The following is a 21,430-nucleotide window of genomic DNA, read 5'->3' as shown; positions in this document are numbered from 1 at the left end:
TTCGCGCTGTAACCCCCGGCCAGCGCTAGAGGCGAGCCTGCGGGCCGGAGGAGCTGACCGCCCGAAGGCGCCGGCGAAGGTGCCGGGCCCGGCGGCAGCCCTCTGATGGCAGGCCACGTTTGCCAGTCGATCGGGGTGGGAGGGCACAACCCTAGAAAAAAACTTACCTGTTAAAATAAAGCCTGTATAAAGGAAAGAAAAAACTTACCTGTTAAAATAAAGCCTGTATAAAGGAAAGAAACAAAAAGGAAAACACTTATTCACCTGGGCTCGACTGAAGAAGGCACTTCTATGCCGAAACGTCTCGCGATAGCCCATTAGCTCTCAAACCCAAGACATGGGTAATTTTTGGAACCGCCGGGCAGGGTCTCCACCTCCCGGCCCCCATTGATGGACAGTGCAGTCAGGCCCTTGGTGGCCTGTTATCACCTAAACCCTAACCCCCTAACCAGACCCCCCTCCCCTCCGGCGGCCGGACATGCTGAAGTGTATCCCCCTGTGGCGCTGCAACCGCCACGTCGAGTCGGTGGACAAGCGGCATTGCAACTTGCAGACGGTTCCTGATGAAATATTTCGATACAGCCGCAGTTTGGAGGAGCTTCTCCTTGATGCCAATCAACTCAAAGAGCTACCAAAGCCTTTCTTCAGACTACTGAACCTCCGGAAACTTGGCCTGAGCGACAATGAGATCCAGAGACTCCCGCCTGAGGTGGCTAACTTCATGCAACTGGTGGAATTGGACATCTCCAGGAACGATATTTCTGAGATCCCAGAGAGCATTAAGTTTTGCAGGGCCTTGGAGATTGCAGACTTCAGTGGAAACCCCCTCTCCAGATTGCCGGATGGTTTCACTGAACTCCGAGCGCTCGCTCACCTGGCCCTCAATGATGTGTCATTACAGATGTTGCCCAATGACATTGGAAATTTGGCCAACCTGGTGACGTTGGAGCTCAGGGAGAACCTGTTGAAGTCTCTGCCCATGTCGCTCTCTTTCCTGGTGAAACTGGAACAGCTGGACCTGGGCAGCAATGAACTGGAAGTTTTGCCGGATACCCTCGGCGCTCTCCCCAACCTAAGGGAGCTGTGGCTGGACCGTAACCAATTGTCCTCATTACCACCAGAGCTGGGAAACCTTCGTAGGTTGGTGTGTCTGGATGTGTCGGAGAATCGTCTGGAGGAGCTCCCGTCAGAGCTGAATGGCCTCCTGGCTCTCACAGACCTGCTGCTCACACAGAACCTGCTGGAGGTCGTCCCGGACAGCATAGGGTCTCTGAAACAGCTGTCCATCCTGAAGGTGGACCAGAACAGACTGACCCATCTGACTGATTCAATAGGCGAGTGTGAAAACCTCACAGAACTTGTCCTGACGGAGATAAGAAAGATCTAACCCAAGACATGGGTAATTTTTGGACCCGCTGGGCAGGGTCTCCACCTCCCGGCCCCCATTGATGGACAGTGCACTCAGGCCCCTGAAAGGGTGGCCTGCTATCACCATAATCCTAACCAGCCCGTGCCTCGTGGGGGTGGGAGATGCCCCTGCCTGGCCCTAAAACCCTAACCCTAACCAGGGGGGGGGTTACAAGAAGTGCAGAGCTAGAACTAGTGTGGCTCCACTACACAGTCAGGACTGTAAAGTTAAGAAACCACTAATTCAGACTCAGGCCTTATATTTACTGTTCTTTGTGTCAGGACAAGAAGTGAAAAGTTGTTGGGTGGAAAAAGGAATGAATGAATACATGACTTTTGCACACAGATCTCATTAACACACAAAACACATCCCATCTGAGGCCAGACAAATGTGGACTGTGAAGGCTCTCTATTGCACATTTAACTGTTGTCAAAGTAACAGCTGAAAAAAATATATTTTGCTGTACCACTAGTGTAAAAAGTGAAATTAAAAAAGGAAAAAAGAAGAAGAAGAAAGGCAACCATTCAGTAGTTCTTGCCCTTTAAGGCTAATCAAAAATGGTGGAAATGTGCTTTTCCTCTCACACTTGACTTGTTGTAGTATGTTTGAATATGAGAAAATCATTAAAAAAAAGTTTTTGGGAGATGCAAAATCCATAAAAAAAAGGAGTAAAAAAAGCCTAAGTAAAAGGAAGAAAAATTAAAAGAAATGCTTACCTGCAATACCTGAAGAAAAAGGAGAGAAAAAAGTTAGAAAAAAGTGCTTACCTGCAAACCCTAAATAAAAGGAATTAAAGAAATGCTTACCTGCAACCCTAAAGGAAAAAACCTGTATAAAAGGAAGAAAAAAGTGCTTACCTGCAAAAACCTAAGTAAAAGGAATGTAAAAACTTAAATAAATGGCGGTGAAAATTAAAAGAAATACTTACCTGTAAAACCTGTATAAAAGGGAGAGAAAAACACTTACCTGCAACCAGTACTGACCTGAGCCAGCCTGAGGAAGGCACTACGATGCCGAAACGTCGCGATGGCTCATTGCAGATCGAACCCAAGACATGGGTAATTTTTGGACCCGCTGGGCAGGGTCTCCACCTCCCGGCCCCCATTGATGGACAGTGCACTCAGGCCCCTGAAAGGGTGGCCTGCTATCACCATAATCCTAACCCCCTAACCAGACCCCCCTCCCCTCCGGCGGCCGGACATGCTGAAGTGTATCCCCCTGTGGCGCTGCAACCGCCACGTCGAGTCGGTGGACAAGCGGCATTGCAACTTGCAGACGGTTCCTGATGAAATATTTCGATACAGCCGCAGTTTGGAGGAGCTTCTCCTTGATGCCAATCAACTCAAAGAGCTACCAAAGCCTTTCTTCAGACTACTGAACCTCCGGAAACTTGGCCTGAGCGACAATGAGATCCAGAGACTCCCGCCTGAGGTGGCTAACTTCATGCAACTGGTGGAATTGGACATCTCCAGGAACGATATTTCTGAGATCCCAGAGAGCATTAAGTTTTGCAGGGCCTTGGAGATTGCAGACTTCAGTGGAAACCCCCTCTCCAGATTGCCGGATGGTTTCACTGAACTCCGAGCGCTCGCTCACCTGGCCCTCAATGATGTGTCATTACAGATGTTGCCCAATGACATTGGAAATTTGGCCAACCTGGTGACGTTGGAGCTCAGGGAGAACCTGTTGAAGTCTCTGCCCACGTCGCTCTCTTTCCTGGTGAAACTGGAACAGCTGGACCTGGGCAGCAATGAACTGGAAGTTTTGCCGGATACCCTCGGCGCTCTCCCCAACCTAAGGGAGCTGTGGCTGGACCGTAACCAGTTGTCCTCATTACCACCAGAGCTGGGAAACCTTCGTAGGTTGGTGTGTCTGGATGTGTCGGAGAATCGTCTGGAGGAGCTCCCGTCAGAGCTGAATGGCCTCCTGGCTCTCACAGACCTGCTGCTCACACAGAACCTGCTGGAGGTCGTCCCGGACAGCATAGGGTCTCTGAAACAGCTGTCCATCCTGAAGGTGGACCAGAACAGACTGACCCATCTGACTGATTCAATAGGCGAGTGTGAAAACCTCACAGAACTTGTCCTGACGGAGATAAGAAAGATCTAACCCAAGACATGGGTAATTTTTGGACCTGCTGGGCAGGGTCTCCACCTCCCGGCCCCCATTGATGGACAGTGCACTCAGGCCCCTGGTGGCCTGCTATCACCATAATCCTAACCCAGGAGGGAAGGACCGCGCATTCCTCGGTCCCCCCCAGGGGGGACGGGGCCGTAACCAACGCCCTAACCCTAATGATGCGGGTGTCCGCGCTGAAGCTTCTGGGTCTGGGCTGCGCCAAGGTGGAGTACGCTAAAGGCAAGCAGCGGTGCCGACAGGAGGCCGAGTACCTCAGACATGAAACGGTCCTGCGGCTGCAAGACCAGCCCACAGACTCTGACGGCTCTGTGGTGTTGAGACCTGGCAACAAGTACGAGTACACGTTTGGATTCGAGCTCCCTCAGCAAGGGCAACTGGTGTCGTCATACAAGGGGAAGTTCGGCTACGTCCAGTACTGTGTCAAAGCCCTGATGGAGAGGCCGCAGCAGCCCGTGCTAGAGTGCAAGAAATGTTTCGAGGTGGAGGAGCCACTGGATGTCAACACCCCAGACCTGCTGTCTCCAGCAGGTGGCATGAAGCAGAAGAAAGTCACCTGCATGTTCATCCCTGACGGTCCCTGGGTACTGGAAGGCTGGTGCGTTCATAAAGATGGGACTGTGAGGCGGAGGAGGAGTTCAACGGCAATGCTCGCATGCTGCCGGTCGGCTGAAGTCCACCAGTGGGAACCGTGGAACTGTGGTCCACCTGTTAAGGACCAAACTTGAAAACAGGCAGAAGGTCTGAACTCCAGAGGAGGTTGGATGGAGAAGTAAAGGCACGAGTGTGGAGGTGGACTGAAATGTTGGTCGTTTGTTATGTCAGCTGCCTTCAACCTGCTTCATCGCTTATGAGTCTTCCTGCTCGTGCTCCTCAGACCAGAGATGTTGAGGCCCGATGGCACAGTGATATGCTGCATTTCTGAATAAGCTGCCCTTTCCAGAGACTCTCCATTTACAGCCACTATGACTTTGTTACTGGGCCGAGCACTGGCCTGCTGTGGCACCGTGGCTTTTTCTCATTGCACTCCAAGACTGTATTTTTACAGGACTACTCAAAAGGAAACATCCTTTTACCAGTCCACTCAGTTTGCATCGCTGTTACGAAATTGTTGGGAACACTGTTGCTTTTCAGAATCACAGCATGTAAATTTCTTCCTTAAATGTCAGTAGTGTTACCAGTGTTTGAAAAAAGTCCTTTATTCCTATATTGTTGCTTTTGACTCTCCTACTGCCCAGAAGACTCTGTTCAACTGAACAATGTTTTTGATGTGGAGATATGCAACTTCCACCAGTCACCACAGCTTGGTGACTGGTGCTAATTACTGCGAGTGCCGTCCATACCACACGCTCTCGATGGAACGCACTTTATCTGAGGATCCTTGTATCTGATCTGCAGTTGTCCCAGGCAACATTTCATTTAAGAGTTCCACTTCTGTGAATTCACAACTTCTGTTCTTTCAGGGCGCAGGGAAATCACTGTTAATGACTCATTTGTGAGAAAATATGTTTGTAATACGCTCTTGATACGTGCAGATGTTTTTGTATGAAAGCCGAGGGGAGAATATAAAAGGCGGAGCTCACACAGGAGCTCATTTTCCACTCGGCACTCGATGAGAGCACATCTCTGCCAGTCCAACTGTTGCCAGCTAACCTAGCTTACAGTTTTCTGTGTGCCACACCTGAAGAAGACCGTGTACGGTCGAAACGTTGTGTTTTTTGTGTTTATTTTTAAATAAACAGTTTTTTTTGGCACACCTTCTTTTGTTGTTTACTGTTTTTACGTGACTTTTTCCTTTCCACATTTTGGAAAGCGTTTTTTGTTCACATTAAAATTAAATAAATATTTTTTGAAGCACATTTAATTTTTTTTGGAAAAAAGAAAAGAAGAAAAAAATTCTGGACGCCATGGACGACGGCTGGACGGTGGTATGCTATGGCCGCCGCCGCCAACGTGACCGCCAAGTCTTCTGGGACGGGTACGGAGGGCCGCAGGGAGGGATGGACCGTGCACGCTCCTTTTCCTTTCGGAGAAGGGATTATCTTCCCCACCCTAACCCATTTTAGTCCTTCCTCAAATGAGAAGACGTAAAAGATGGAGCTTCATATTTTAGAGCACAGCTTGAAAGTGGCGAGTATAGAGAAAGAAGGGATCCAGATTTGCACTCACGGATTAATAAAACTCGCCTTCCTGGCCTCCAAAACAAGATGCAAGTTTTTCAGTTTGACAGAGACTCCAGAGGACTATACCATCATCGTCGACGAGGAAGGATTTAAAGAGCTGCCCCAGTCGGAGCACATCAGCGTTGCCGACGCCACGTGGGTGGCCCTTAACGTGGTGTCAGGAGGTAGCAACACATCCACTTCACAACCCATAGGAGTCACCAAAATCGCTAAATCAGTCATCGCACCACTGGCCGACCACAACATTTCTGTTTTCATGCTGTCGACGTATCAGACGGACTTCATCCTGGTTCGAGAGCGAGACCTCCCGATGGTCATGCACACTCTGTCTTCCGAATTCACTTTGTTTCGAGTGGTCAACGGGGAGACTGTTGCTGCTCACAATCTGGGGGTGACCAATGGCTTTGTGAAACCAAAACTAGTGCCCCGTCCTATCATTCACCCCTTATCCAGTCATAAGAAACAGAAAACGTACAAGTTGTGAAATAAGAAAAAGAAAAACGTACAAGTTGAGAAATGGAAGAAACACGTAAAAGCCGTAGAACTGGAAAGGACAAATGAGAAGGGGGTGCCAGAGAGGAAAAATACAGGACGGGATGTCAATAAAGCAGGGGGTGCCATTTAAAAATTAAAAATATAAACAGAATGAAAAAGTTAAAGAAAGAATAAGAAAAAGAAAACGTACAAGTTGAGAAATAAGAAAAGAAAACGTACAAGTTGAGAAATATAAGAAAGTTAAAGAACAAACAGAGAAACAGAAATATAAAGAAAAGAAAGAAAGAATAAGAAAAAGAACACGTACAAGTTGAGAAATAAGAAAAGAAAACGTACAAGTTGAGAAATAGAAGAAAGTTAAAGAACAAACAGAGAAACAGAAATATAAAGAAAAGAAAGAAAACAGAAAGCCCAAAGTGGGTGGAGACAGAGAGTATATAAAAGCCGAGACAGGCAAGAAACAGAAACAGAAGACACGTTGGGCCAGCTTGAAAAAGGCACAAATACGCCGAAACGTCGCGAAGGCCCAACGATGCGCATTGGCCAATTATCACCCTATATGGGCAATTTTTTGAACGGGGGACGTCTGCCCACTTCATTCGTCGTGAGCGTGCCTCCAAGGGGGTCCAGCGGCTGCTGGGTCCCCTTTCTCTTTCCTCATCCCTAACCAACCCTAATCATACCTGCATTTGTCCACTGGAGGGAGACAAAAACACCAAGCTCTGAGATTCAAATTTTGAACTGCAGACCTCACAGTGTCTGTGTGTGTGTGTGTGTGTGCGCTTTGGTGTGTGTGCTTTGGTGTGTGTGTGTGTGTGTGTGTGTGTGTGTGTGTGTGTGTGTGTGTGACAGAGAGAGAGAGAGAGAGAGTGACACTTGCTGTGTATTTAAGAAACAAACGCTCAAAGAAACCAAACAGAATGACACAGGCAGAAAGACACTGTTTTATTTTGGTAACCAATGATGCATTTCTTCTCCGCTTGTACAGTGCACCCTGAAGCCGTGTGTGGACCAGGAGATCAGCAGAACAGGAACCACAGAGCGTCAGCGGCAGACATCCAAGCTGCACAGGGCACACGCAGCACCAGGCAGAATTAATGACGTCCCTGATCCACAGCTCAAGCCCAGCCACCCGCTGCCTCCTCGCCGCCTCCTCCCGGGACCTTCAAGGACCACCCACCAGCCACTGGTACACATTCCAATCTTACACAATGGCCCCAGCATCACAGGGCATCTCCTGACATTAAAATCTATCCTGATTTCTGTTGTTTTTCCCTCATCTCTGAGCCGCTGAGTGTGAGTGTGAGTGTGTGTGTGTGTGTGTGTGTGTGTGTGTGTCTCTCTCTCTTTTACACAAAAAACACATGTCAGTTGTTAAGGAAAATGTTATAAAACACTTCTTCAGTAAAGACTCAGAGAAGAGAAACACACAGAACTTCTTGCTAGCAAGGGCAGCCTCCACTCTAAGAGACTCCAGTGAGAGAACTGCCCCGGTCTTTATTTTATACTCCATTGAGCGTGTGTGTGTGCGTGTGTGTGTGTGTGTGTGTGTGTGTGTGTTGACAGAGAGAGAGAGAGAGAGAGACAGAGAGAGAGAGAGAGAGAGAGGGAGAGATACAAAGGAATGTAATTCAAATTTTGCACTTCAGACCTTACTGTGTGTGTGTGTGTGTGTGTGTGTGTGTGTGTGTGTGTGTTGACAGAGAGAGAGAGAGAGAGAGAGAGAGAGACAGAGAGAGAGAGAGAGAGAGAGAGAGAGAGAGATAGATACAAAGGAATGTAATTCAAATTTTGCACTTCAGACCTTACAGTGTGTGTGTGTGTGTGTGTGTGTGTGTGTGTGTCTGTCTTTTACACAAAAAATGCACTTGCAACAACTTTAATATGGAATGTACTGGACTTCCCAGCTAGGCGCCCTCCTGTGGACGACAGGTGCAATTGATTGTCAAAAGCAGATATCTAACACCTTCTGACACTTTGTACCGCATTGAGCCAGCAGAGGGAGCCCCCCTGGTTCAATCCCAGTTGCACAGCAGTTGTGACCAGCTTCTGTCTGTGTGCTTTGGTGTGTGTGTGTGTGTGTGTGTTGACAGAGAGAGAGAGAGAGAGAGAGAGAGAGACAGAGAGAGACAGAGAGAGAGAGAGAGAGAGAGAGAGAGGGAGAGATACAAAGGAATGTAATTCAAATTTTGCACTTCAGACCTTATAGTGTGTGTGTGTGTGTGTGTGTGTGTGTGTGTGTGTGTGTCTGTCTGTCTTTTACACAAAAAATGCACTTGCAACAACTTAGGCTGTCTTAGTATTATTTTGTTTCAACGCTCCTTTTATGTCTTAATTTCAGACCCATACATATATTCATTTGAAGTTTGCTTTAACTGATCAGAGCTGTAGATGCTCCCTAAAGCAGCTCTTATGTGTAAATCTTATGTAGCTCCTCCTTTGTGTTCACTGGTTATTCTGAAGCCAAAGTTTCACCAAGTCGTGGGTTTGAGCACGGACCAAAGATGTGCGTATTTTAATAAGCTTTTACAAGAAGAAATTAACCAAATGCGGACAGATTCCCTAATTTATATGCAACTCTTTCCACTTGTATTAACATTTTCCTGCTGTACACGTCTTCTTAGTGTAGTATTTAAGACAGTAGATGCTTTGTAAAGATAATAGTCCAGTACTGTCTGCTACACTGCCCCATGCAATATAACCAGCCTAATTTTCATTTTTTTTTCTCACCATGGAAGGCCTTGACAAGTCATTGCAGTCTGCCCTGTATCCTGCTCAGAAGCAGGTCTTTGCTTTTTCTACTGCAGCTGCAGGCAGCTCCAAGCTGTATGAAAAGGAAAGAAGAAAAATCAAACTACACGTTTTTTCTTTGTATTACGCTTGTTTGTATGTTGCATGGTACCTTTCTATTTGTGTATAGTTAATTGCACTATTGTTTGTTTTGAAACTAACTTGAGAGTGCAATAAAAAAACTATAAATACTGTATGTAATTAATAAAATTATTACCATATTGTCTTTGGTGCTGTTTTTCAGCCTCATCTATCCTTTTTTATTTTGAGAAATGTACGTATGTGGTGCCCAGACTTGTGAAGCATTAGGACTATTGTCTTCCTGTAGTTTTGAGGTAACTCAGTTGTGCTGTTAGTGCCAACGCTTTTTACTGGTTTATAAGAATAGCTGGTTGAACAAGTAATGCCAACTGTCTTTGTTGCCCTGTGGTTATGCGCCGTTTAATTAGTAAACCCAAGATGGGCAATTTTTTGAACTGGGGCAGGGGTACCACCATCCTGTCCCACGGTGGAGAGTGCATCTCAAGGAACCGGCGATTGCTGGTTCCCTGATCTTTTTTCAACACCCTAACCCTTTACCACAGACGTGGAGTCAGGACCCGCTGTTCACTTTCAGTCAGTACACTGAAAATGAGTTTCATCAGACTAACCACAAATGTACGACAGTCAAGAACTTCTGCAGCTCTGAGCCAAGTTTCCTAAACAGTCTGCAGTATGAGGAGGACGAGTTCTTTAGAAAACTGATAGCTGCAGAAGGACAAACCTCAACTCAAAAATCTTTAAAACGCCTTCATTCTTCTCATATGATTAATGAGAAGGAAAACGGGACACCACTGTCTTATAATTCCCCAGGAACAAACTCCTCTTTCTCTCATTTCAGACCTGTTTCAAATCATAAGCAGACACAACCAAAAACCGGCTCACCTAATCAAACCAAATCCTAACTTTAAGCCACTATCCAGTCCTGTCCCCCTTCTCTCCTCATACCACCCACAGTTCAGACCCCACCTCAGGCCCCTTACTGCCTGAGGAGGGGTCTGAAGTATTTTCCAGCCTTATAAAGAAAGGGAAGACTGAAGTGGCAGACTGTCATGCAAAAAGCGAGCATCTCCTCCTTGCACTGCTTACAGTCAAATGACAAAATATGTGAACTCTTTTTAAACAGGAAAAAGGAAGAAATTGTACACCAGAGGGGGCAAGAAGGAGAAAACTTGAATATAAACTCAAAAGAAAAACCGCTGTTCCTTCCCTCCCCCAGAAGGCAGTAGAATATCATCATGTTAAATGCCACTTTTGGGGGGGGGGGGGGGGGGGGTAAAATTACTTGACAAATATGTTTCTCTTTTTTGTTATTTCGTCCCTCTTTGTTACAGCTACAGGAGGACAATAAACAGAAGAAGGAGAGCGGCACCAAAGAGGCGAAAAAACGAAAGAGCGCACCACCTCCTGACACCACATCCACAAAGAAGTCCAAATGTACCTCCAGTGCTGAGGGGGACGACAAGGAGGTTTTTCTCCTCCCTGTTCGTGGGCGTGAGCGTTACGAGATGTTGAAGAAGATCAATGACGGTTTGGAGCTGCTTGACAAGGACAGCAAAAGCAAGTCAAAGGTCTCAGTGAAGCATGAGGTTCCCGTGCCCTCCAGTGGAAAGAGGCTGCTCCAGAGAGGAGAGAGGAGTGACAGCGACTAAGATGCCCATCACCTCAATTTCGAAAACAAATGTCACCTTTTTGTCTAAGCCTTTAGGATTATTTCAGGTTTTAAATGCCCATTTAAAAACCAAAATGCCATCCTGCCTCAGTTAAAACGGTTCCTGAAACTGTACTGCCTGATTAGTCACTACACTGACATACTGTTGTGTTCAGTTATGTTTTTCTTTTCTTTTTAAAAAAAACAAAAAAAACAACAACCCTATGTTCCTAATTGGGTTAGAGCCGTTCAGCATGGTTTGAGTGAGATTAAGAATGATCCTTGTCATAACGAGTCACTGCCGTTTATTTAAATAAAGTTCAAAGCTAGGCTTGCAAAACTTGAATGGAATTTGCCTCTGATGTTGCTGTATTACTGTGCTACAGTCCTGTCGCACCATGTCATTTTTAAAAAAAGAAATGTATATATTTTGCATGATTGTCTGGGAAATGCAACCACCTCTGCACAACCTTGATTCATATGCAATATGTAATCATGTTTGTGTAACATGAAAGAAAAAAGAGAAAAAACGATGATAAATGCAAAGACTGGTAACAGCGCTAAGAACCATAAAGCAAGAGAATTTTTAAAAAACTGTGAGAAATAAACTACACTGTAAAAAAAATAACCCTATTCAAATTAAAAAAAATGATGTCCAGTTGTCACATCCAAAATATTTGGCTTTATAGAATCCAAATTGAGTCACTTGATATGACCTGATACTTTTATGTTGATATAAACAATATTACTAGACTTGACTGAAACTTTAAATTTTGCATTGATCCAAATTGATTTTTTTACATAGAACCATATTTTAATTATTGAACCAAGCTAATATATTGAAATTTAACCAACCTAATGTATTCACATCGAACCAAATTAACATGAACTAATATGTTTGTGTTGAAGCCAGGTAATTGATTTACATATATTCAAACTATATTTTTTACATTTCATTTCAGTTCAAAAATGCTCTGCATTTCCTATAAAAAACAAGACAGTTGGCCAACCAATTATTTCAAAATTATTTATTGTTCCAAACCATTTTAACTATAATCAATAGAGAGGATTAGTAATATACAGATTTAGTGCTACAGCAGAAATGATTAGAGAAATGTTTGTTTTATAAAACCTGCAATCTTTTGAAAACCAGTATAAAACCTGCAATCTTTTGAAAACCAGTATAAAACCTGCAACCTGTCTAAAAGAACTGGCATAAAACCATTATAAAAACTCTTTTTAAACCAATTTGCAAGTACTCAAAAATGTTTATATGTGCACTGTGCCTGTACAATGTAAAAAAAAAAAATCTACACATGTATCAATGAAATCAACTTAAATCTCCCTTTCAAATGGGTGTTCTTATAAATTTTGAATGTAGAATACCACTGCAGGCCAACCAAGCAAAATAACCAAGCACACATGCACATGCATGTGCACATACACATGCACACATGCATGCAAACACACTACTGTGCAGTGTTAAGTTCACAATTAAGTTTGCGAATCTTAGAGGTCATCTTGTTAAAGTCAAGCTCCATCATAATCTTTTGAAGAGCCTCAAAGGTGAACCTGAATCCTCGTGGATATTCCATATTAAGAGCATAACAGAGTCCAAAGACCATTGCCACTCCAGCTGCCACAGAAGGCAACTCATTCAGGACTTCCACACCATCAATGATTATCCCGATGTCTCGAGGCTGATGTAGGAGGCTTGAGTTGTCCCTGAAGACGAAGAGTGCCATGGTGGTACTCTGCAGCTCTTCCTCAGCTTCATCTTTCTGGGATATCTTGAGGTAAAATATGGAACAAAATGTACAAGTGAAGAACTGAAGTCTGGCACACCTGATAAATCTTTGACCATAATAAACTACTATTTTGATAGTTGTTTGGTCACAGACTATTAGAACAATTATTTGACTAATCAGATTGTGAATTGCATAATCATTAAATTAAATCAATGGTGGAACATTTTCATAAATGTTCCACAAAGCCCAAGAAAAAAAAAGAAAACAATACAGAACCCTAAGATATTAACTTGATGAGTTGATTAATCGTTGCTGTCCTACATTAATCACTGCATTTAATAGCAGAGTTGTCAAATTTACATCAAGAGACTGCATCTCATGTAGAGACAGAACAGATATGGACATACCATGTATTCTTTTATCAAGTCCTCAACACATCAGCAAGGTGAATGAGAGGATAATGAGGGAGAGTCTAGATTATTATGAAATGTTTAAAAAGGATGTGCAGTGTAAATGCAAAATGATACCTGTTCAGATTAAATGAAAATGTATGCTTCAGCCATGGAATGGATGGAGCGATCTGTGGTTCTGAAAGCATACAGAAAAAAAGAATAATGTTACTTCTCTATAAAACACATTACATAGAAAAACCAAGAAATACGTAACATGACATACCAAACAGTCTACAGACCAGCCATTAGCGACTAAGTTTGGCATAGGGTCAATTTTTTGCTGTTAAAATTAAAATTTCTTCAGAAAATGCACATTTTTCCGAGCTGCGCCTGAAAGTCAATTGAAGGAATTAGTCTTATGTCATTGATCTTATATGCTGGCTTGTTATTTCTGTCTCTAAATCATGCACATTAATAATTATCTTTTGCGCTCGGTGTACACACACATAACACATATTTATATGAAGAGAGACAAACGTGCGCGCACAAACACAAGCTTGTGTCTAGAAACCGCGAGCTCACCAGAAAAATTCAAACGAAGCGGAGCACGGAGTTATACTATGAATGTTATGAACTATGAACTTATGCTAGCTAGCTTTATCCACCACCGATGCATCGTGGTAACGCTAGCTAGTTAGGCAAAAAGCCGTTTTTTACCAGTATACTAACTTGTATTCCCGACTGTGATGGTCGGTTTCTGGTAACCAGTTCTAACGTTGCGCAGGATAGCTAGCTAGCTTATAGCTAGCAGCTACAATCATGCAAAAATTAGGGGTGGCTGTCGACCCAGCTTAAATGGGGTTATTTTCTGCGATTTTGGCAATACAAATTATAAAAGCTTTTGTAACACACTTGGCTTTACTTACGTTTATTTTCAGATGAAATTAATCAAAGATGTGACATGATGTTTCCAGCAGCCATGCAGAATAAAAATGGGTCCCGGTCTATTTCTGGTGGGCGTGTTCAAGTGCAAATCACTTTGACTCAAATTAAAGATATTATCTGTTCAACATGAAAAGAAATATATGTTTTGAGAGAAATCAAAAACTTTGCGTTGCGATGTTCACAATCCTGTACTGACACTATGGGCACATTTTTAGAAATCTATTTAATTCCACAGAAAGGTTAGCCACTTTAGTGTTTCACTTGTGACCTATTTATAGCTCACTGAAGAAGGTTTTAAAATGCAACAATGTTCGGAGATAGAGAGAAAAAAAAAAGAACTTTGGTGCAGGTGCAGGTGCAGTCTTTTATGTAGCTTTCTGGTGACCTTAAAAGAACCTTTACGAAGCCCGTTGACAGGCCTTTAATCGAATGATCGGTTGGTTGATTGATAACAGAAAAAAAGGACACATAAGATGGACATAAAGGACTGAAAACACCAAGAGCAAAATATTGCATCGCACTCATTTATGTAGTTTATTTTTAGATTAGATAATTTTGCAAAATAACGCAGCAAAATAAATAATAAGAGCCGGGATGTGCAGACTATTTAGCACTGAAAAAACTCCGTCCATGTGAACAGAATCAGGTGTTACCTTACCTGTTGATTAAATATCAAGACTATTTAGCAATAAGCTTACTTTAAAGGCTCGTAATAGGTGAACTGTCTTGGTATAGTTGAGTCACGCAGAGTTCATGGTCCATGTTGTGTTACTTGTTGTTTGTGTGTGTGTGTGTGTGTCACCCGATGACCCCTGGCGCCGGAGCGTCTAGACTACATTAGAGATGTGTCACAGCAAAGAGCCGCACCTGCGCTCAAAGAGAGCACATACATAGAGGTGAGGTATGAGGATAAATGGATAGATGCGGTCCTTTTTCGAAGCTGAGCGCACAGTTGTATTTCCTGCACAATCACACACGAAGTGAGGCTGTGTTTATGCCGGTTATACCATGAATATACACCCTGCAGGCACCACTTGTTTGTCAAACTGTTTATGAAGCAAAAGTCACATTTCTGTTTATTTACAAAGCAAAAAGAAGGGGGGGGAAAGAGGCGTAGGAGGGGGTGGAGCGTGCGCACTAGCATACCGGCGACGGCTGTTTCCTTTCACTAAAAGGAAAAAAATAATAAAATGTGTACTTCACGTTACGGTTGAAACTGGGGGTTTTTTTGTGTTTTTTTAATTTTTATTTTATAGAAACAATTTTTGCTCATAACCAATTGACAGGGGATTTCTTAAAATCACCCCGCAGTTCTTCAGCTGAGACACCTGAGTTAAAAAACACAAACACTGCAGCTGTCTTTGTACAAACTTGTACAAACTCTGTTTTGACCTTGTATACTGTATTTCCCCAGCCCCTCTATTTTGAAACTAAAACTATTGAACCTTAATTCAATTTCTCACTTCACATAATCGTTTCACTTTTGCCTTGAAGTGTTACTTTTAATTTAATTTAATTATTTTTTTATGACGCATGTTCTCTGGTGAGTTCAGGTACATCTGTAACTTCAAGTGGAAGAGTTGCATGTGAGTTAAAAATTTTCTATAATACCAAAAAAAAAAAAAAAAAAAAAAAAAAAAAGACAAAATACTGACGTTTTTGTCGAATAATCTGTCTGACATGAGGGATAATATAGCATTTGCATTTTAACTAAAAGACTCGCGCACTGACACTATGGGCACATTTTTAGAAATCTATTTAATTCCACAGAAAGGTTAGCCACTTTAGTGTTTCACTTGTGACCTATGAAGTACCCCCGAAATTGTATCATATTAAACAACAACAACAACAATAACAACAACAATAAACACTCGAGGACTTTAAAGAGTTTAATTTTTTCCGAGGTTTGAGAGCGCTCACCCCGGCTCGGGGCTCCACAGATGTGCTGGATGAGAGCTCCTTGCTGCAGACTGCAGCGGAGTGTTTGACAGTCAAACTTGAAACAGTCTTTGGAACTGAAACGGTCTCTGCCAACACGAACACATACCCCAAACAGTTCGGTAAATATGTACAGTTTCTCGCAGCTTCAGTTTTCAGCAGCTACCAGAACTTGCCTACCGTCTGCATCCTCCCAGCAGCCTCGCACTTCATCTGCGGGCAGTACTTGCGTGTGTGAGCGCTGTCACCGGTGGCTTCGCAGATCGGGCAAGTGTAGTTCCGGAGGACGGGGCAGAAAACTATCCCGTCGTCTGATTTGAGCTTGTGAGATAGGTACACCCTCGGAGTCTCCCCGTTCTGCTTGCATAAGCGGCAGTAGTCCGAGGATGAGGCGCTGCTGCTGGTGTCCGACGCGCTGCTGGTCGGACTGGACTGTGATGAGTTTTTGGAGGATTTCTTCCCCCGAGTGGAAGTGTGGACCTTACTCCAGGGGGGCGCTTGTCCCTTCTTTGGACGCTCGGTGTCTCGGTTATCAACCTCACGGTTGCTGCACAGTTTCTCGAACACTTGGCTCAGATTCATGTAGTCGTGCCACATGTTAAAGCTGTCCCCACCAGTGAGGATCGAGTTCTGGACCTCCAGTTGTCTCGGCATTGTGGTCATTTTTTGGCAGAAGTAAAACTGAGAGTGTGTTTGGAGCGCCTCATATTTATAGCTCACTGAAGAAGGTTTTAAAATGCAACAATGTTCGGAGATAGAGAGAAAAAAAAAAGAACTTTGGTGCAGGTGCAGGTGCAGTCTTTTATGTAGCTTTCTGGTGACCTTAAAAGAACCTTTACGAAGCCCGTTGACAGGCCTTTAATCGAATGATCGGTTGGTTGATTGATAACAGAAAAAAAGGACACATAAGATGGACATAAAGGACTGAAAACACCAAGAGCAAAATATTGCATCGCACTCATTTATGTAGTTTATTTTTAGATTAGATAATTTTGCAAAATAACGCAGCAAAATAAATAATAAGAGCCGGGATGTGCAGACTATTTAGCACTGAAAAAACTCCGTCCATGTGAACAGAATCAGGTGTTACCTTACCTGTTGATTAAATATCAAGACTATTTAGCAATAAGCTTACTTTAAAGGCTCGTAATAGGTGAACTGTCTTGGTATAGTTGAGTCACGCAGAGTTCATGGTCCATGTTGTGTTACTTGTTGTTTGTGTGTGTGTGTGTGTGTCACCCGATGACCCCTGGCGCCGGAGCGTCTAGACTACATTAGAGATGTGTCACAGCAAAGAGCCGCACCTGCGCTCAAAGAGAGCACATACATAGAGGTGAGGTATGAGGATAAATGGATAGATGCGGTCCTTTTTCGAAGCTGAGCGCACAGTTGTATTTCCTGCACAATCACACACGAAGTGAGGCTGTGTTTATGCCGGTTATACCATGAATATACACCCTGCAGGCACCACTTGTTTGTCAAACTGTTTATGAAGCAAAAGTCACATTTCTGTTTATTTACAAAGCAAAAAGAAGGGGGGGGAAAGAGGCGTAGGAGGGGGTGGAGCGTGCGCACTAGCATACCGGCGACGGCTGTTTCCTTTCACTAAAAGGAAAAAAATAATAAAATGTGTACTTCACGTTACGGTTGAAACTGGTTTTTTTTTTTTTGTTTGTTTGTTTTTTTTATAGAAACAATTTTTGCTCATAACCAATTGACAGGGGATTTCTTAAAATCACCCCGCAGTTCTTCAGCTGAGACACCTGAGTTAGAAAACACAAACACTGCAGCTGTCTTTAACTCGCGAGGGCAGTCATGGACGCAAGACCTGCGTCTCATCACTGCTGCTTTGTGAATGTCTGTCTGTGAAAAGCGCTTAATAAATAAAGTTTACTTACTTACTTACTTACTGAGCCTGCAGTTCAGAAATTTAACCATTAGATGGAGTCATTGCCAAAGCAATGACTCCATCTAATTGCTATGACTTTTGGTGTTTATTTTGGACCTTAACTCGCCCCACAGTTTTGAGACAAGGTTCACATATGATATATCATTGTGTGCGGCTGGAGCTGGAATGAGTTGCTATGACTTTTGGTGTTTATTACTTCTATAGTTTTTTAAATATGAATATTTTAATGCAAGTTTTTTCCCATTGAAATGAATGGAGAACAAGAAAACTTCATTTGTGGTGTGCTGGCTCACTCTAGTGGTATGTCGGGAGTAATGGAGGCGGCCGCTGTGTCCCTGTGGTTGGCATACTTGTCAGATATCGACAAATCCTACACTACAGACCAGTTGACAGCGTGCAATAACCCAGCCGATTCATTCGTCTTTACACTACCTCACAATCGACTCAACGGTGAGTTATTTGTTTGTTTTGTTTTCTCACAATTAATGTAAAGCCAAGGTATATATCAACGGCGCGCGCAGCGGAAGTATGGCATTATAGCGGATTATAATGGGGGACGCTTTTATTTTGTATAACTACCGGAAGTAGTTCCTGTGTACTGAGCTAGCTGGGTAGCTAGCGCCGCGTCGCTTAAAAAGCAGCCGGGCTTGTCTTAAACTTAAGAGGCTGACACTCGCTAAACCACCCGATCGCTCGCCAAGCGACAGACGTCCATGTGTTCAACAACAGACACACGTCATTCCCCTTCGTGGTCTAAACCAATCAGAGATAGTCGGGGCGGGACCTCTGTCCGTGGTCGAGCTGGACGTGGAGGTGGATATAGACAGGTGAGTAGCTTGAATGAAGCGATATCGATTCATTAAATCCTGAATTGAATGAATATAAATGTGTTTTACCAGAAACGCCAGAATCTCAGGTTAAAGCTCACAAAACTATTTCAACAACAACCAGCAAATGAGAGCAGGAAACGCATTCCACACGAAGACGTAAACAGAGCGGACCGACGCATCAGAATTAGCTTAGTCGGCGTGGGGGCTAATATCATCCTTAATTCCTTCTTACTTTTGCTGTTTTGCTTCCAACACGATAAAACCCACAGCTGTGCGTGAACTGTGAGAGAAACTTCAAGAAAAGTTTCCCATCTCAAACATGTGTTTTCTGCATTACTCATTCGCTTATTACCCATCAGTCTACCGTTGTTTACAGCGCTGGCGGCCGCTGTCTTTTCTTTCCTTTGTAAATGACGTCGGATAAGAAAGCTTAATTTCTGCTGTTTAATACTGAAGAAATGTAAACTTTTTCAAATTAGGTATAATTGCAGAAGATTTTTAAGGTTATCTGCTATAAAATCCATGCCAGGAAAATCTCCTTTATGTTTTTATTTTTTTATTTTTTTATTCTCAGTTACTTTGACACAACGGCATGTGCTGTGATGGTCACATCTCTGATAAAGTTTAGTGTCAGTACTGATAAATGATCAGAATTATAAGATCTCTCACTTTCTGAGTAAAAATTGCACCAAATCGAATCTGGATTATGTGGATTATAGAAATCAGTGATGATACACAGTGTGTGTGTGTGTGTGTGTGTGTGTGTGTGTGTGCTTTGGTGTGTGTGCTTTGGTGTGTGTGTGTGTGTGTGTGTGACAGAGAGAGAGAGAGTGACACTTGCTGTGTATTTAAGAAACAAACGCTCAAAGAAACCAAACAGAATGACACAGGCAGAAAGACACTGTTTTATTTTGGTAACCAATGATGCATTTCTTCTTCCCTTGTACAGTGCACCCTGAAGCCGTGTGTGGACCAGGAGATCAGCAGAACAGGAACCACAGAGCGTCAGCGGCAGACATCCAAGCTGCACAGGGCACACGCAGCACCAGGCAGAATTAATGACGTCCCTGATCCACAGCTCAAGCCCAGCCACCCGCTGCCTCCTCGCCGCCTCCTCCCGGGACCTTCAAGGACCACCCACCAGCCACTGGTACACATTCCAATCTTACACAATGGCCCCAGCATCACAGGGCATCTCCTGACATTAAAATCTATCCTGATTTCTGTTGTTTTTCCCTCATCTCTGAGCCGCTGAGTGTGAGTGTGTGTGTGTGTGTGTGTGTGTGTGTGTGTCTCTCTCTCTTTTACACAAAAAACACATGTCAGTTGTTAAGGAAAATGTTATAAAACACTTCTTCAGTAAAGACTCAGAGAAGAGAAACACACAGAACTTCTTGCTAGCAAGGGCAGCCTCCACTCTAAGAGACTCCAGTGAGAGAACTGCCCCGGTCTTTATTTTATACTCCATTGAGCGTGTGTGTGTGCGTGTGTGTGTGTGTGTGTGTGTGTGTGACAGACAGACAGACAGACAGACAGAGAGGGAGATTCAAAGCATCAGGACCAGGAGATGACACAGTGCTCCAAAGGCCTGGTTCTGCTGCCTCCTCCTCCACCCACCTGCTGCAGACGCTTCTGTGAAGGGAAACTGCTACATGTTATGTCACCGATCCCTGCCATGCTGCGTGTCTAACGACCCGGCAGGGCCTGCTGAGTACAGTGGTGGTGGAATCGGCCCGATCGGACACTCCTATCTGCCACTTTGACCTTTTTATTCCGTCAAATTTGGACCCATTTACACCAAGTCCAGAACCGTTGGTGCTATCGACATGGGGTCTTCACCAGCGCGTGCGGAGCGGCAGAAAATCCCCACGTAGACACCACTTTCATCCCTCTACGACACTTACTTTCCCAGTTATTCCATTTTATTCCGTCAAGCTCTGGCTAAATCCCCTTAACCTAACCAACCCTAATCATACCTGCATTTGTCCACTGGAGGGAGACAAAAACACCAAGCTCTGAGATTCAAATTTTGAACTGCAGACCTCACAGTGTCTGTGTGTGTGTGTGTGTGTGTGTGCGCTTTGGTGTGTTTGCTTTGGTGTGTGTGTGTGTGTGTGTGTGTGACAGAGAGAGAGAGTGACACTTGCTGTGTATTTAAGAAACAAACGCTCAAAGAAACCAAACAGAATGACACAGGCAGAAAGACACTGTTTTATTTTGGTAACCAATGATGCATTTCTTCTCCGCTTGTACAGTGCACCCTGAAGCCGTGTGTGGACCAGGAGATCAGCAGAACAGGAACCACAGAGCGTCAGCGGCAGACATCCAAGCTGCACAGGGCACACGCAGCACCAGGCAGAATTAATGACGTCCCTGATCCACAGCTCAAGCCCAGCCACCCGCTGCCTCCTCGCCGCCTCCTCCCGGGACCTTCAAGGACCACCCACCAGCCACTGGTACACATTCCAATCTTACACAATGGCCCCAGCATCACAGGGCATCTCCTGACATTAAAATCTATCCTGATTTCTGTTGTTTTTCCCTCATCTCTGAGCCGCTGAGTGTGAGTGTGAGTGTGTGTGTGTGTGTCTCTCTCTCTTTTACACAAAAAACACATGTCAGTTGTTAAGGAAAATGTTATAAAACACTTCTTCAGTAAAGACTCAGAGAAGAGAAACACACAGAACTTCTTGCTAGCAAGGGCAGCCTCCACTCTAAGAGACTCCAGTGAGAGAACTGCCCCGGTCTTTATTTTATACTCCATTGAGCGTGTGTGTGTGTGTGTGTGTGTGTGTGTGTGTGTGTGTGTGTGTGTGTGTCTCTTTTACACAAAAAATACATGTGAGTGCACTTGCAACAACTTTTAATATGCAATGTACAGGACTTGCTTGCTAGGCGCCATCCTGTGGACCAAACATGCAATTGAAAGATGTTATTTTCGCCGGTATAACACCTTCTGACACTTT

The 21,430-nt window shown here is 44.0% G+C and overlaps 3 protein-coding genes and 2 pseudogenes across 4 annotated transcripts; 4 read left to right on the top strand and 1 right to left on the bottom strand.

Annotated features, from left to right (window-relative positions):
* Positions 1 to 1,516, top strand: LOC146573472 (uncharacterized). Its single transcript, XM_085278372.1, has one exon. It carries the CDS (start codon positions 479 to 481, stop codon positions 1,385 to 1,387), a length of 909 nt encoding a protein of 302 aa, XP_085134498.1. The 5' UTR covers positions 1 to 478; the 3' UTR covers positions 1,388 to 1,516.
* Positions 1,517 to 2,485: 969 nt separating this feature from the next.
* On the top strand, positions 2,486 to 5,734 carry LOC146573470 (uncharacterized). Its single transcript, XM_085278371.1, has one exon. The coding sequence runs from the start codon at positions 2,609 to 2,611 to the stop codon at positions 3,515 to 3,517; it is 909 nt and encodes a 302-aa protein (XP_085134497.1). The 5' UTR covers positions 2,486 to 2,608; the 3' UTR covers positions 3,518 to 5,734.
* Positions 3,706 to 4,272, top strand: LOC146573471 (thioredoxin-interacting protein pseudogene; annotated as a pseudogene).
* On the top strand, positions 5,541 to 6,406 carry LOC146573469 (cytosolic arginine sensor for mTORC1 subunit 2 pseudogene; annotated as a pseudogene).
* A 4,502-nt stretch (positions 6,407 to 10,908) lies between these two features.
* On the bottom strand, positions 10,909 to 17,393 carry LOC146573468 (nanos homolog 2-like). 2 transcript variants are annotated; one of them, XM_085278369.1, is made up of 3 exons: positions 13,769 to 17,393; positions 12,978 to 13,038; positions 10,909 to 12,492 (listed from the first exon to the last, which is right to left on the bottom strand). In XM_085278369.1, exon 1 carries the CDS (start codon positions 16,386 to 16,388, stop codon positions 15,888 to 15,890), a length of 501 nt encoding a protein of 166 aa, XP_085134495.1. In that variant the 5' UTR covers positions 16,389 to 17,393; the 3' UTR covers positions 10,909 to 12,492; positions 12,978 to 13,038; positions 13,769 to 15,887. The 2 variants fall into 2 exon arrangements, with proteins under 2 accessions (XP_085134495.1, XP_085134496.1); XM_085278370.1 differs by having other exon boundaries at positions 15,708 to 17,393.
* Between the last annotated feature and the right edge of the window lie 4,037 nt (positions 17,394 to 21,430).

Source organism: Mchenga conophoros, linkage group LG6, assembly GCF_057382185.1.
Source record: "Mchenga conophoros isolate Kocher_MC1m ecotype Shallow Benthic linkage group LG6, M_conophoros_male_GT1.1, whole genome shotgun sequence".
In the NCBI taxonomy this organism is placed as follows: Eukaryota; Metazoa; Chordata; class Actinopteri; order Cichliformes; family Cichlidae; genus Mchenga; species Mchenga conophoros.
Note: the sequence above shows the minus strand (reverse complement) of the source record. Positions and strands in the feature narration are given on the sequence as shown.

Bases quoted from the DNA above. Each gene is read 5' to 3' on its own strand.
- LOC146573468 (XM_085278369.1), bottom strand. From the start codon at position 16,388: ATGACCACAATGCCGAGACAACTGGAGGTCCAGAACTCGATCCTCACT.
- LOC146573470 (XM_085278371.1), top strand. From the start codon at position 2,609: ATGCTGAAGTGTATCCCCCTGTGGCGCTGCAACCGCCACGTCGAGTCG.
- LOC146573472 (XM_085278372.1), top strand. From the start codon at position 479: ATGCTGAAGTGTATCCCCCTGTGGCGCTGCAACCGCCACGTCGAGTCG.